General features: G+C 48.1%; 1 protein-coding gene across 1 annotated transcript in view; it reads left to right on the top strand.

The window, feature by feature from the left end:
• Positions 1 to 15,375, top strand: part of arel1 (apoptosis resistant E3 ubiquitin protein ligase 1) — a 109,415-nt gene that overhangs the window by 41,236 nt on the left and 52,804 nt on the right. Inside the window, exons 8-10 of the mRNA XM_086002714.1 lie at positions 1,596 to 1,765; positions 7,745 to 7,925; positions 9,985 to 10,238. Coding sequence (XP_085858840.1) covers positions 1,596 to 1,765; positions 7,745 to 7,925; positions 9,985 to 10,238 — 605 coding nt within the window. The remainder of the gene's footprint in view (positions 1 to 1,595; positions 1,766 to 7,744; positions 7,926 to 9,984; positions 10,239 to 15,375) is intronic.

The raw sequence follows: 15,375 nt of genomic DNA, 5'->3' as shown, positions 1-15,375 counted from the left end.
AGCCGATTAAACGTTGAATTGCATAGTCATAACACTAGAATATGGGTCAGAGGAGGTCGTGATCAAATTGCATAGCGCTCTCGTCAGACTGCACCTTGAATACTGTGTCCAATTCTGGTCATTAAAAAACAAGAGACACTCGAGCACTGCAGAGAAGAGCCATTTGGCTGATTCCTAGTGTCCAGGATCTGAGTTGTGAGGAAGGCTGAAGAAACTTGGGCTTTTTGGTCTAGAAGGGAGGTGTCTGAGAACTGATCTTAATAGAGGTTTATAAGATTGTTAAGGGAATGGAAAAAGTAAAACCCGGAATATTCCTTAGAAAGAAAGACTTGCATTTATATAGCGCCTTTCACGACTACCGGACATCCCAAAGTGCTTTACAGCCAATGAAGTACTTAAAAAAAAAAAAAAAAAAAAAAAAAATGTAGTCACTGTTGTAATGTAGCAAATGTGGCAGCCAATTTGCACACAGCAAGCTCCCACAAACAGCAATGTGATAATGACCAGATAATCTGTTTCAATAATGTTGATTGAGGGATAATTATTGGCCAGGACACAATTTGCTCTTCTTCCAAATAGTGCCATGGGATCTTTTACATCCACCTGAGAGAGCAGATGGGCCTCGGTTTAACGTCTCATCTGAAAGACGGCACCTCTGACAGTGCAGCACGCCCTCAGTACTGCATAAGAACATAAGAAATAGGAGCAGGAGTAGGCCAATCGGCCCCTCGAGCCTGCTCCGCCATTCAATAAGATCATGGCTGATCTGATCCTAACCGCTAATCTACTATCACAGAACCATCTCCTGCATCTAACAGAATTAGACACACGAAATAGGAGCAGGACCAGGCTACACGGCCCCTGAGCCCGCTCTGCTACCCACAGGGCCATGTCCGATCCGAACCTAGACTCATGTCCAAATTCCTGCCCGCTCCCCGTAACCCTTAATTCCCTTTACTTCTAGGAAACTGTCTATTTCTGTTTTAACTTTATGTAATGTCAGATGAGATTTTTGTGCTCAAGTCCCTGGAGTGGGACTTGAACCCACAACCTACTGACTCAGAGGTGAGGGGGCAATTGCAAGTGTAGGACACAGGTTTAAACTTGTAAAAGGTAAATTAACAAGTTCTTCATATGGAATAGACTTCCAGGAAGACTAGTAGAGGCAAAAGTCCCAGAATCATCTAAGAAACAATTGGATGCTACAACAAGGGGACTTTAGGGCCTATCCGGACAGATGAATTAAAATGGCTTGAATAGCCCTCCTCATCCATAATTATCTTGTGATCATGCCATACCCTGAAGATCATAAGGATAGTAAATAGGGGAAATTGAAATGCCACTCGGGTGCCGTGTGGAGGTGTTCTTTTCAAGTTGGGTGTTAAGGTATATCATAGTGCCAATGTAGAGAGATCTTTATTTTGCATCTGGCCCATGCTATACTTTACCTGCGAGTCGGTTTGATGCTGGGACCAAAAAGTGGAAAAAATGTTAATTCTCTCATCTCGATAGTCAAAATAAATCACGCATCTCATCATCTGATACTGAAACTGGGAAAACTCCACTGAAATGTATTTTCCCTCTCCCATTTATAGGAATAGTATTTCCAGCAAAAACAAAAATTCTCTACCACTTCTCCACTCTGGTACTGACCAGTGGACAGGAGCACACGTTGCAGATCGCCCCACGCGACGAATACGATAACCCGACAAGTAATGCACTGGCCATCATTGACCAGGATAATTACAAAGTGCAGATCGAAGAGGTGAGTGACGAGCTGGCTGTTAACGAATCTACAGCAGATAGAACATTTTAGGAGATCCTACATTAAAATTCAGACTGATTTCTGTTCTTTTAAATGCCTGCTGTTACTAACATCCTGCATTGACCTCCAAGCTTTGGAGAAACTCCTGGTCATAGAGTCATAGAGTTATACAGCACAGAAAGAGGCCCTTCGGCCCATCGCGTCTGTGCCGTCCATCAATCCCTGTCCAGTCTAATCCCATTTTCCAGCATTTGGTCCATAGCCTTGTATGCAATGGCATTTCAAGTGCTCATCCAAATGCTTCTTGAATGTTGAGGGTTCCTGCCTCTACCACCCTTTCAGGCAGTGAGTTCCAGATTCCAACCACCCTCTGGGTGAAAAAGTTCCTCCTCAAATCCCCTCTAAATCTCCTGCCCCTTACCCTGAATCTATGCCCCCTTGTTATTGACCCCCCTACTAAGGGGAAAAGTTCCTCTTTACCCTATCTATGCCCCTCATCATTTTGTACACCTCAATCAGGTCCCCCCTCAGTCTTCTTTGCTCCAAGGAAAACAACCCCAGCCTGTCCAGTCTTTCTTCATAGCTGAGGCGCTCCATCCCAGGTAACATCCTGGTGAATCTTCTCTGCACCCTCTCCAAAGCAATCACATCCTTCCTATAGTGAGGCGACCAGAACTGCACACACTACTCCAGCTGTGGCCTCACCAGCGTTTTGTACAGCTCCATCATAACCTCCCTGCTCTTATATTCTATGCCTCGGCTAATGAAGGCAAGTATCCCATATGCCTTTTTAACCACCTTATCTACCTGTTCCGCTGCCTTCAGGGATCTATGTACATGTACACCAAGGTCCCTCTGACCCTCTGTACTTCCTAGGGTCCTACCACTCATTGTGTATTCCCTTGCCTTATTTGTCCGTCCAAAATGCATCACCTCGCACTTTTCAGGGTTAAATTCCATTTGCCACTTTTCCGCCCATCTGACCAACCCGTTTATATCGTCCTGTAGCCTGAGGCTTTCCTCCTCGCAATTTACCACCCCACCAATTTTCGTGTCATCTGCGAACTTACTGATCATACCTTTTACATTCTCATCCAAATCATTTATGTAGATCACAAACAACAAGGGACCCAGCACCGATCCCTGAGGTACCCCACTGGACACAGGCTTCCAGTCACAAAAGCAACCTTCGACCATCACCCTCTGCCTCCTGCCACTCAGCCAGTTTAGGATCCAACGCGCCAAGGCACCCTGGATCCCATGGGCTCTTACCTTCTTGACCAGTCTCCTATGCGGGACTTTGTCAAAAGCTTTACTGAAGTCCATGTAAACCACATCCACAGCATTTCCCTCATCCACCCCCCTAGTCACCCCCTCGAAAAATTCAATCAGATTTGTCAGACATGATTTACCCTTGACAAAGCCATGCTGACTATCCCCGATTAATCCTTGCCTCTCCAAGTGGAGACTAATTTTGTCCCTCAGAATTTTTTCCAATAATTTCCCTACCACAGATGTTAGGCTCACTGGCCTGTAATTCCCTGGTTTATCCCTGCTACCCTTCTTGTATAATGGTACTACGTTAGCTGTTCTCCAGTCCTCTGGTACATCCCCTGTGGCCAGAGAGGTTCTGAAAATTTGTGTCAGAGCCCCTGCAATCTCCTCCTTTGCCTCCCACAGCAGCCTGGGATACATCTCGTCCGGGCCTGGGGATTTATCCACTTTTTGGCCTGCTAAAACCGCCAGCACCTCCTCCCTCTCGATGCTAATATGTTCAAGTATGTCACAGTCCCCTTGCCCGATTTCTATGTCTACATCGTCTTTCTCCATAGTGAACACAGATGCAAAAAATTCATTTAAAACCCCGCCTACGTCATCTGGCTCCACACACAGATTGCCACTTTGGTCCCTAATGGGCCCTACCCTTTCCCTGGTTATCCTCTTGCCCTTAATATACTTATAAAACATCTTAGGATTTTCCTTTATTTTGCTCGCCAGTGTTATTTCATGGCCCCTCCTCGCCCTCCTAATTTCTTTTTTAAGTATGCCCCTGCACTTTTTATACTCCTCTAGGGCTTCTTCCGTCTTTAGTCTTTTGTAACTGCCAAAAGCCCCCCTTTTTTTCCTAATACATTTTTGTATATCCCTTGTCATCCAAGGTTCCCTTTGCTTGTTGGTCCTACCCTTGACCTTTACAGGAACATGTTGGCGTTGTACTCTCTCTATTTCCCTTCTGAAAGTCTCCCACTGTTTTGATGTGGATTTTCCTATAAGTAGCTGCTCCCAGTCCACTTTGGCCAGATCCTGCCTTATCGTATTAAAATCGGCCTTCCCCCAATTTAGAACCCTTATTTCCGGGCCGTCTTTGTCTTTTTCCATGACCACCTTAAATCTCACCGAATTATGGTCACTGTTGCCAAAATGCTCTCCTCCTGACACTTCCACCACTTGCCCGGCTACATTCCCCAGAATTAGGTCCAGTACCGCCCCCTCTCTTGTAGGACTTTCTACATGTTGGCTCAAAAAGCTCTCCTGGATGCACTTTAAGAATTCTGCACCCTCTAAGCCTTTCACACTCTGACTATCCCAATTTATATTGGGGAAGTTGAAATCCCCCACTATTATTTCCCTATTATTTTCGCACTTCTCTGAGATTTGCCCCTGACTGTTTGGGGGCCTATAGTACACTCCCAGCAAAGTGCTTGCCCCCTTTTTGTTTTTAAGTTCTACCCATATGGCCTCATTAGAGGAACCCGCTAATATATCATCCCTCCTTACAGCAGTAATTGACTCCTTAATTAATATTGCAACACCCCCTCCCCTTTTACACCCCCCTCTGTCTCGCCTGAAGATTCTATACCCCGGAATATTGAGCTGCCAGTCCTGACCCTCCCTCAACCATGTCTCCGTGATAGCAACAATATCGTACTCCCATGTGTTCAACAACAACTTCAGTTCATCCACCTTATTTGCAAGACTCCGTGCATTAAAATAAATGCCTTCCAGCCCTGCCATATTCCCTTTTGCCTTCACATATTTGCTCTGCCTTCCCAGCTGACTTGTTTTTTCCTCCGTATTTGGCTGTAAATCACCCCCTACTATAGCTCCACTCTGTACCCCATCCCCCTGCCAAGTTAGTTTAAACCCCCCCCCAGCAGTGCTAGCAAACCTCCCCGCAAGGATATTGGTTCCCCTCTGGTTCAGGTGTAAACCGTCCGACTTGCACAAGTCCCACCTTTCCCAGAAGCAGACCCAGTGATCCAGGAAAATAAAGCCCTCCCTCCTGCACCATCCCTTTAGCCACGCATTCATCTGTTCTATCTTCCTATTCCTATACTCACTAGCACGTGGCACCGGGAGTAATCCAGAGATTACAACCCTTGAGGTCCTGCTCTTTAATCTTCCACCTAGCTCCCTAAATTCTTGCTGCAGGACCTCATCCCTCTTTTTACCTATGTCGTTGGTACCAATGTGGACCACGACCTCTGGCTGTTCACCCTCCCCCTGCAGAATGACCTGCAGCCGCTCAGTGACATCCTTGACCCTGGCACCAGGGAGGCAACAAACCATCCTGGATTCACGTCTACGGCCACAGAAACGCCTATCTGTTCCCCTTACTATAGAATCCCCTACCACTATTGCTCTCCCACTCTTTTTCCTCCCTTCCTGGGCAGCAGGAGCACCCCCAGTGCCAGGAAGTTGGCTGCTGCTGCCTTCCCCTGGTGAGTCATCCCCCTCAACAGTATCCAAATCGGTATACCTGTTTGAGAGGGGAATGGCCACAGGGGTCCCCTGCACTACCTGCCTGCTTCTATTGCTCCGCCTGGTGGTCACCCATTTCCTATCTTCCTGTGCAGCCCTTACCTGCGGTGTGACCAACTCACTAAACGTGTTATCCACGACCCTCTCAGCATCGTGAATGCTCAACAACCCATCCACCCGCAGCTCCAGCGCCTCAATGCGGTCTGCTAGTAGCTGCAGCTGGATGCATCTCCGGCACACGTCATCAGGGGCACCGGCAGTGTCCCTGAATTCCCACATAGAGCAAGAGGAGCATATCACGGGGCTGGGCTTTCCTGGCATGACCTTCCCTTTAATTAATTTAAATTAATTTACTATCACCAATTAAAGATATCTCTAAGGCGCTTGTATAGTCTACCAACAGTCCCTGCTACACCAGAAAAGACCCTAGTAACTATAAACTACAGAGTTAAAGTTTAAAAAAGAGAAATACTCACCAACCAATCACTTACCTGCTCCCTGGTGACATCACACTCTGATTACTTTTTACCTCTCTCCCCGCTGCTGAGTTGGTAAGGCTCACCTCCTCTCTGCTGCCGCCCCCGAACTGGTCTCGGGCCTCGGTCTTCGCGCCGGTTTTTATACCGGGCTCACCTCCTCTCTGCTGCCGCCCCCGAACTGGTCTCGGGCCTCGGTCTTCGCGCCAGTTTTTATACCGGGCTCGCCTCCTCTCTGCTGCCGCCCCCGAACTGGTCTCGGGCCTTGGTCTTCGCGCCGGTTTTTATACCGGGCTCACCTCCTCTCTGCTGCCGCCCCCGAACTCCTGCTATGAAAATAATCTGAAAATATATTCTACTTCAACCTCTAGTCATAACTGAGTAATAGACTCTACCAATTTTCCTATTGCTCTGCTGTTTCCTAGCATCCTTGATGTAGGCATTCCAGGCATTTTGCTTTTTGAGAGCAAGTCATTCTTCCATATTTGCTGTTCTCCCTGTTGCCTTCCTGACCTTCTCCGGAGAATCTGACGCATATGAAAGGGTTATTTACCTGGCAGTTTTTAGCATTGCCAACTTCAACACTCCTCCCTCCCATTTATCATTCCACAAAGTAGCCTCGATGGCAGCTTTACTTATGTGAATAAATTGTAGCGGGATAACCTGAAGACAAGTGTTTGGTTTCTGCCATTCAGAAGTATCTGCAGTCTAAATAACACCCCCTGCTGGAAAGTTACTGACTTTCAAAATCCTATTTTAGAAACAGCATAACACTACTGCTTCAATTAGGAGAGCTGCCAAGTTTCAGAAATTGATTGAGGCAAAAAATTGGATGAGATGGACTAACTAGTGCCATCCACGGTCGCACTACACTAAGAAGTAATGCTTCCATTATCAGATGATTTCTGAATTGAAAAAGCTGAATTTTAAACAATTAAGAAAACACAAAGTTCTGTGATAAGGGGTGGCAGGAGAACGCATTGGACTACCATTGTGTTGCACAAAGTTGGTAGGACACAGGTTCAAGCTAATTGTTGTAAAGTGGTGCTGTTTGGAGACTAGGCCCTTTCCCACAAGAGTAAATTAAAACAAGATTAGACCCTGGGCTGCTCATGCATTCTTTCTAGTGGCTGATTCAAGCTGCCATCGGCACAGGCTTGGGAGCAAATTGTCTTGGCCACAGGTGGTGCAAGGCTCAAGGAGAGTAGAGAAAGGGAAGAAATCCTCGAATAGAAATATGTTTAAATGTTAAGATTTACGTTCATTCGAGGACCATTTATTTTTCGGGGGCAAGTTTAAAACTATGAATTTATTTGTAAGCTATTTTCAGAAATTAGAAACCAGCTGTTTCCATGCTGTCACTGTTCTTGATAAAGGGGAGGGGACCAGGTAGGTACTGCACACCCAGGCTTTCACTGATGCTGCTCTGCGATGAGCATTAGGAGATGCGCAACATTAGCACAGAGTGGCTCTCCTTCCACACTTCCGCTGGCTCCCTGTGGGGAGTGCCTGGCCTCCACTCTGCACTGCCCCATAGCAAAGCAGCTCAAATCAATTATCTCAGCAAATGGAGGATCGTGGGTGTAAACTCATATCCAATACTTTACGTTATGTGCACCGCGTGGCCTGCAGGTTTGTGAATTTTCTAATGCTTTCGCTGAGATTGTGAAAACCGCCTGTAAGCTGCGCAATTCACTGCTAGTCTATAGCTAATTAATCTATCCCTCACTTGTATTTTCAGCTTGGGGCCCTTGAAAATGAAATGTCAGATGTTTTGTTTAACAAAACCATTTCCTCGAATAAGACAATGTGCCTGGTGCTTCTGAACTTGACGTTGTGGAGAAGAGGTTGTTTTAGGGTATCTGTTACCTACTGGGATCAATTGATTGGTAACGGGGAGTTCGACATCATCATTCTTAGTGGTGAGTAGGGCTCAAAACCTAAATTATATAATTGTGATCCAGCTTGCCCTTTTTAGTTGTCCTTGCAAACTACTGCCTGATTTCCAACCTCCCTTTCCTCTCAAGTCCTTGAAGGTGTCTCCTCCCAAATCTGTGCCCATTTTTCTCGCAACTCCATATTTGAATCCCTCCAGTCAAGTTTCTGCCCTTGCAACAGTACTGAAACGGCCCTTCCAATGTGACTGTGACCGTGGTAAACTATCCCTTCTCGACCTGTCTGCAGCCTTTAACATAGTCAACCACACCACCCTCCTCCAACACCTCTCCTCTCTGTCGTCCAGCTGGGTGGGACTGCCCTTGCCTGGTTCCATTTTTATCTATCCGGTCATAGCCAGAGAATCACCTACAATGGCTTCTCTTCCCACTCCCGTATCCTTGGCCCCCTCCTATTTCTCATCTACATGCTGCCCCTCAGCTTCATCATTGGAAAACAAGTCAGGCTCCACATGTACGCTGTCGACACCCAGCTCTACCTCGCCACCACACCTCTCGACCCCTTACTGTCTCTGATTTATCACACTGCTGTTCCGGCATCCAGTACTGGATGCACAGAAATTTCCTACAACGAAATATTGGAAACACCGAAGCCATTGCCTTCAGTCCCCGCCACAAACTCCAATCCCTAGTCACCGACTCCAACCCTCTCCCTGGAAACTGTCTGAGGCTGAACCAGACTGTTCGCAATCTTGATGTCATATTTGACCCCGAGATGAACTTCCAACCATGTATCTGCTCCCTCACCAAGATCACCTACTTCCACCTCCGTGACATCGCCCGACTCCACCCTGCCTCATATTGTCTGCTTCTGAAACCCTCATCCATGCCTTTGTTACCTCTCGACATGACTATTCCAATGTTCTCCTGTCCGGCCTCCCATTTTCCACCCTCCGTAAACGTGAGCTCATCCAAAACTCTGCTGCCCGTATCCTAACTCACACCAAGTCCTGTTCACCCATCACACCTGTGCTCGCTGACCTACAGTGGCTACTGGGCCGGCAACGCCTCGATTTGAATTTTTAAATCCCTCCATGGCCTTGTCCCCCCTTGTCTCTGTAACCTCCTCCAGGCCTACAACTCTCTGAAATCTCTGCACACCTCCAATTCTGGCCTCTTGTGCATCCCCGATTTAATTGATCCACCATTGACGGCCGTACCTTCAGCTGCCTAGGCCCTAAACCTCTCCGCTGCTGTACCTCTTTCCTCCTTTTAAGACACTCCTCAAAACCTACCTCTTTGACCAAGCCTTTGGCCATCTGTCCTCATATCTCCTTATGTGGATCAATGTCAAGTTTGGTTTGATAACTCCTTTGAAGTCCCTTGAGACATTTTACTATGTTAAAGGCACTATATAAATGCATGTTGTTGTTGTTGTAATTCCACATCAGGCCAGTATGTCCAAATAGCATTTCAGGACCAGGCACTGATAATAATATAGTCTGCTTGTTGTTTCCCAATAAGAGAAGGTGACGTAATAAAACTCACTACGCACTTGGTTTGAGTATAAAGCAAGGCTTTAACAACTTGTTTCAGAACATGGAGGTCTAGTTGTACTTCACTAGTTCCTGTCTTACAAAATGTCCCTGGGCAAGCTGGGCCCACGCCCGAGTATTTATACTCCTTGGATGGCGCCACCAGCTGGCCGCCCAGTGTTATTTCATGAGTAGTTTCTTTATGATGATGAGATTTATAACCGAAGGCAAGGGAATGCTTCAGGGCTTGGGGCTTTAACTTTTTTTTAGCCTTCCTGTGGGAAACTGCCTTGTGGAAACGTGGCAACTACCCACAACTGCAGGATTGAACTCGGGAGCTCACTGTCTGGGGAATCACATGTGTAGATTTGCATTCCATCATTCCTTGTTGCAGCTTTCCTGAAAAAAGATCCTTGCGAAACACATTTGTAGCCCTTGACAAAAAGTGAGTGATTAATACTGACCTAAAGCAACCTGCCCTCCTGACTGAAGAGATTTCTGTGTGGAGAAAATTATGCACATTCACTATTTGAACTTTTTTTAAACACTAGAAAATGAAGAGAGCACAGTAGAAAAGAACGTATTCACTCCGGGAATCAGTGTTTACTTCGAGGCGTACTTGTACAGCACAACAAATTACGCTCACTCTCAGTGGCATTTATCACCAGTCACATTTGCCACCATGGGTCGAAACCTGTCAGCCACCACAGATGAGGAAGATGACGAGAAAGATGTGGATCAGGAAAATCAGGCAGCCGAGAAAGTGAAGAAACCCAAAAAGGTTTATTGTTACATATCGCCAAAGGTAAGAAAGGGCCGGCGAGGTGTGAGAGATACGTCCTGAAGTTTACCATTATAATTAAAACATCAGGTCTCTCGATCACCTTCAAAATAGTGTTCAGTTTTATGGCTCCTAATCTAAAAGGAAATACTCATTTAAAAAAAAAAAAAAACAATTTCTGTATTCCCTATATTGTTGTATGGCTCCCAAAGATCGCATGTAACCAAACAATACTACTATAAGGCGGTGCTTTCCACTGAGGCCATAGGATAGAGGTTAATGCTTGTAATTGCTCAGCTAAGGAGGTCTCTATTTCAGTCAGTAGGGAAAGGTGGTAAATGGAGGCCAGTTACTTCCCTCCTAGTTAGGGAGGAGATTATTGGAGGATGAATTGTGTACTTCCTGACGAGTGTAAGACGTGCGGAGATCGCCCCTCGCCCCATCAAACAGTTTCCAAAGTTCAGACCCGTCGAACAGACAACACAAAACCCAATGAATGTGAAACTTCTTTTACTTAAAAATCAGCAAGAGGTTACAAGTAATTACCAGAATACAAACTGTACTCAATTCATGTACTTATTACAAGCAAGCATCTAAAATAATTTACTTTAAGCTCAGGTGATTATAAGCAAAGCTACATACGTACTCCACCAGCGAGTGGTCAATTCCTCTGTGACTAGACGTATGATTTCTGGCAACTGACCAGGTCGCCTCTGCCGACTGCAGCCCCGAATGTTTTGAAACAGTACTTTTTATACCCCCCAAAATTTGGCAACCCTCCCACTGCGTACGTGTCCCTAATTATACGGCATAATGCTCGGCAGTTGTTTCCCAGACCTGCTTATCACTAGTCCGTTAGGCAACTGTGGGCCTTCAAGGCTAGGTACATTCCATAGTCTGCAGGTGTTTCTGTTATTGCACTGATTTCACAGTCAATAGCCTGTTCCCACAGAACTTCCATAAGCTTGTTTTCCATATCTGTTGAAAGACAATTGGCAGCTTTTACAGCTTACAAGTCCAACAGTTTGTTTTGCAAAGTTCTCACAGCAACCAGTCTTTGTCCTCGCGAAGCATGATGGTAAAATTTGGTCAACTTTTACAGCAAATAGTGTGTTCTACACGAGGGCCTCAACAGTTGGCAGGTGCGTTGGAGCAAGTTTCTGGGCAGACCCTTCTGACCTCCGTACTCTAGCAGCTTAGTCAGGCAGAGCACAATCTTTCACTCTCTCAAGTTTCCATTCAAATAGTTGCATATTTGATGCTGGATATAAGACTGGACATTCGCATTTAAACTGTTTGATAAAGTGACTCATTTTTCTTATCTCTGCTTTCAGTTCAAGCTGTAATAGAGTAAAAGAAAGAAAGACTTGCATTTATATAGCACAACCTCAGGACATCCCAAACGCTTCAAAGCCAATGAAGTACTTTTGAAGTGTAGTCACTGTTGTAATGTAGGAGTAGAGTGGTATCAATTCACTGATGCTTGGCGAGAATGATTAAGCAGAAGAGAAGTAACAAGTGACTCTGGCAGCGGAAAACTGAGAGAAAAGCTTGTTTCGTGGGCATATAGTTCTAGGGAAAACGCATACTGACCACGTATGTCAAAATGTCATCATGACGTTCCTGATAGGTGATGTCCCACGTGGTCTTCTGTTCGTACTTCACATAAGGACCTGCACCAATGCAGCAGTTTGTTTTTTCCCAGCTAAAAATTCTTTGCTCCTCATATCGGACCTCTTGCCAGACAAAATCTCTGCAGGATTAGGTTAGTCAGACATTAGAGTATCAACGATCCTTTTAATTAATTCAACGGGTCTGGGGTTTTGTGCTTATTTTTCAGGTTTCCTAGTGATAACACATTTTCATAATGGTTGACGAACTACCGGAAATTCCAATGCAAGGCTGTCCTTTTCAGGACAGGCATACGAAGGAGAGAAATCCACTGGTCTTTCACCAATTCTTTGCTCCCAGTTTTTTTTATTCACTCATGGGATGTGGGTGTCACTGGCAAGGCCAGCATTTATTGCCCCATCCCTAGTTGCCCTCGAGAAGGTGGTGGCGAGCCGCCGCCTTGAACCGCTGCAGTCCGTGTGGTGATGGTACTCCCGCAGTGCTGTTAGGTAGGGAGTTCCAGGATTTTGACCCAGCGACGATGAAGGATCGGCGATAGACTTCTAAGTCAGGATGGTGTGTGACTTGGAGGTGGTGGTGTTCCCATGCGCCTGCTGCCCTTGTCCTTCTAGGTTTGCCATGTAAAGAACAAATAAAGCAGGCAAGTGGTGAAGGCACAAATGTTATATTCAGCACCGAACATGTGCCCAGCTGGGCTGTGTAAACCCTGTCTCATACACCCTGAGGCACTGACACAAACTATGCATTCCCTGCACCAAAAGCAAATTGAGTTTCCCCCCTGGTTGAGTAGCATGCTTGAACCAACATCTGCAAAAGTCTCTAAATATTGTCCAAAATGCTGACCCCCCTCTATGGTTTAATAAAATACTCGTCACCTAAACGCTGTATGACCATTCAACTCACTAAACAAAACCATTAGTAACTTTCTTGCAATTGCTAAAAATTATGCTTTTGTCCTTAGCAAGGTAGACTGGAGCCCTGCAGCCCATGGACCTACTTTAGAATATCCCCATTTATTCACAGAACAGGACTTTCCTATGCTACATTGTTGGACCTAAGCTCCAATACACTGAGTCTAGGGGACCCCGGCCTCAATGTGGAATTCATGCTACTCTTGGATTTCATGAAAGTAGTTTTCATGAGATTCCTTATGCCACATTGCTATCCACCATGGCCACAATGAACTGGCCTGATAAAAGCACATTATCAACATCTAACCCTGAAATAGACACACCAACTCAGTATTCACTTTGCAGAGTACATGAGTTACATATACAAAGCAGTTGTACTTCAAGTCCTCTTCTGCTTTTGAAAATCTGCCATACAGGAGACCTCTGTACCTCCTGACCAAGAATCCAAGCAGGTAGCTGTGATTGGCCAACAAGTGTCTCATTTGGTTAGCATAGCATGACACCAGGTCCAGTGCGTAGGATTAGTTCCATGAATGGTCACAATTTTAAAATGGATCTGGGTATTTTCAAAGGTCCTGATTGAAGACCAGCAGGAGAGATAGAGAGCGAAACACAAACGGAGGGAGAGAGAAACACAAACTGGGGAGGGTGAGAGAAAGGCAATTGGAGAGAGAGAGAGAAACACGAACTGGGCGAGAGAGGGAGAGCGAGCGACACGCACTGGGCGAGAGAGGGAGAGCGAGCGACACGAACTGGGCGAGAGAGGGAGAGCGAGCGACACGAACTGGGCGAGAGAGGGAGAGCGAGCGACACGAACTGGGCGAGAGAGGGAGAGCGAGCGACACGAACTGGGCGAGAGAGGGAGAGCGAGCGACACGAACTGGGCGAGAGAGGGAGAGCGAGCGACACGAACTGGGCGAGAGAGCGAGCGACACGAACTGGGCGAGAGAGGGAGAGCGAGCGACACGAACTGGGCGAGAGAGAGAGAGCGAGCGAGCGACACGAACTGGGCGAGAGAGAGAGCGAGCGACACGAACTGGGCGAGAGAGGGAGAGCGAGCGACACGAACTGGGCGAGAGAGGGAGAGCGAGCGACACGAACTGGGCGAGAGAGGGAGAGCGAGCGACACGAACTGGGCGAGAGGGAGAGCGAGCGACACGAACTGGGCGAGAGGGAGAGCGAGCGACACGAACTGGGCGAGAGAGAGAGCGAGCGACATGAACTGGGCGAGAGAGAGAGAGAGAGCGAGCGACACGAACTGGGCGAGAGAGGGAGAGCGAGCGACACGAACTGGGCGAGAGAGGGAGAGCGAGCGACACGAACTGGGCGAGAGAGAGAGCGAGCGACACGAACTGGGCGAGAGAGGGAGCGAGCGACACGAACTGGGCGAGAGAGGGAGAGCGAGCGACATGAACTGGGCGAGAGAGAGAGCGAGCGACACGAACTGGGCGAGAGAGAGAGCGAGCGACACGAACTGGGCGAGAGGGAGAGCGAGCGACACGAACTGGGCGAGAGAGAGAGAGCGAGCGACACGAACTGGGCGAGAGAGGGAGAGCGAGCGACACGAACTGGGCGAGAGAGGGAGAGCGAGCGACACGAACTGGGCGAGAGGGAGAGCGAGCGACACGAACTGGGCGAGAGAGGGAGAGCGAGCGACACGAACTGGGCGAGAGAGGGAGAGCGAGCGACACGAACTGGGCGAGAGAGGGAGAGCGAGCGACACGAACTGGGCGAGAGAGGGAGAGCGAGCGACACGAACTGGGCGAGAGGGAGAGCGAGCGACACGAACTGGGCGAGAGAGGGAGAGCGAGCGACACGAACTGGACGAGAGAGGGAGAGCGAGCGACACGAACTGGGCGAGAGAGGGAGAGCGAGCGACACGAACTGGGCGAGAGAGGGAGAGCGAGCGACACGAACTGGGCGAGAGAGAGAGCGAGCGACACGAACTGGGCGAGAGAGAGAGCGAGCGACACGAACTGGGCGAGAGAGCGACACGAACTGGGCGAGAGAGAGAGAGAGAGAGAGCGACACGAACTGGGCGAGAGAGAGAGCGAGCGACACGAACTGGGCGAGAGAGAGAGAGAGAGCGACACGAACTGGGCGAGAGAGAGAGAGAGAGCGACACGAACTGGGCGAGAGAGAGAGCGAGCGACACGAACTGGGCGAGAGAGAGAGCGAGCGACACGAACTGGGCGAGAGAGAGAGCGAGCGACACGAACTGGGCGAGAGAGAGCGAGCGACACGAACTGGGCGAGAGAGGGAGAGCGAGCGACACGAACTGGGCGAGAGAGGGAGAGCGAGCGACACGAACTGGGCGAGAGAGGGAGAGCGAGCGACACGAACTGGGCGAGAGAGGGAGAGCGAGTGACACGAACTGGGCGAGAGAGAGAGCGAGCGACACGAACTGGGCGAGAGAGAGAGCGAGCGACACGAACTGGGCGAGAGAGGGAGAGCGAGCGACACGAACTGGGGGAGAGAGGGAGAGCGAGCGACACGAACTGGGCGAGAGGGAGAGAGAGAGCAACAGAAACTGGGGGAGGGAGAGAGAGCAACAGAAACTGGGGGAGGGAGAGAGAGCAACAGAAACTGGGGGAGGGAGAGAGCAACAGAAACTGGGG

This window comes from Somniosus microcephalus, chromosome 12 (assembly GCF_052327205.1).
Source record: "Somniosus microcephalus isolate GS21.2 chromosome 12, FLI_Smic_1.0, whole genome shotgun sequence".
Taxonomy (NCBI): domain Eukaryota; kingdom Metazoa; phylum Chordata; class Chondrichthyes; order Squaliformes; family Somniosidae; genus Somniosus; species Somniosus microcephalus.
The sequence above is the reverse complement of the archived record's forward strand: the minus strand, read 5'-3'. Positions and strand labels throughout refer to the sequence as shown.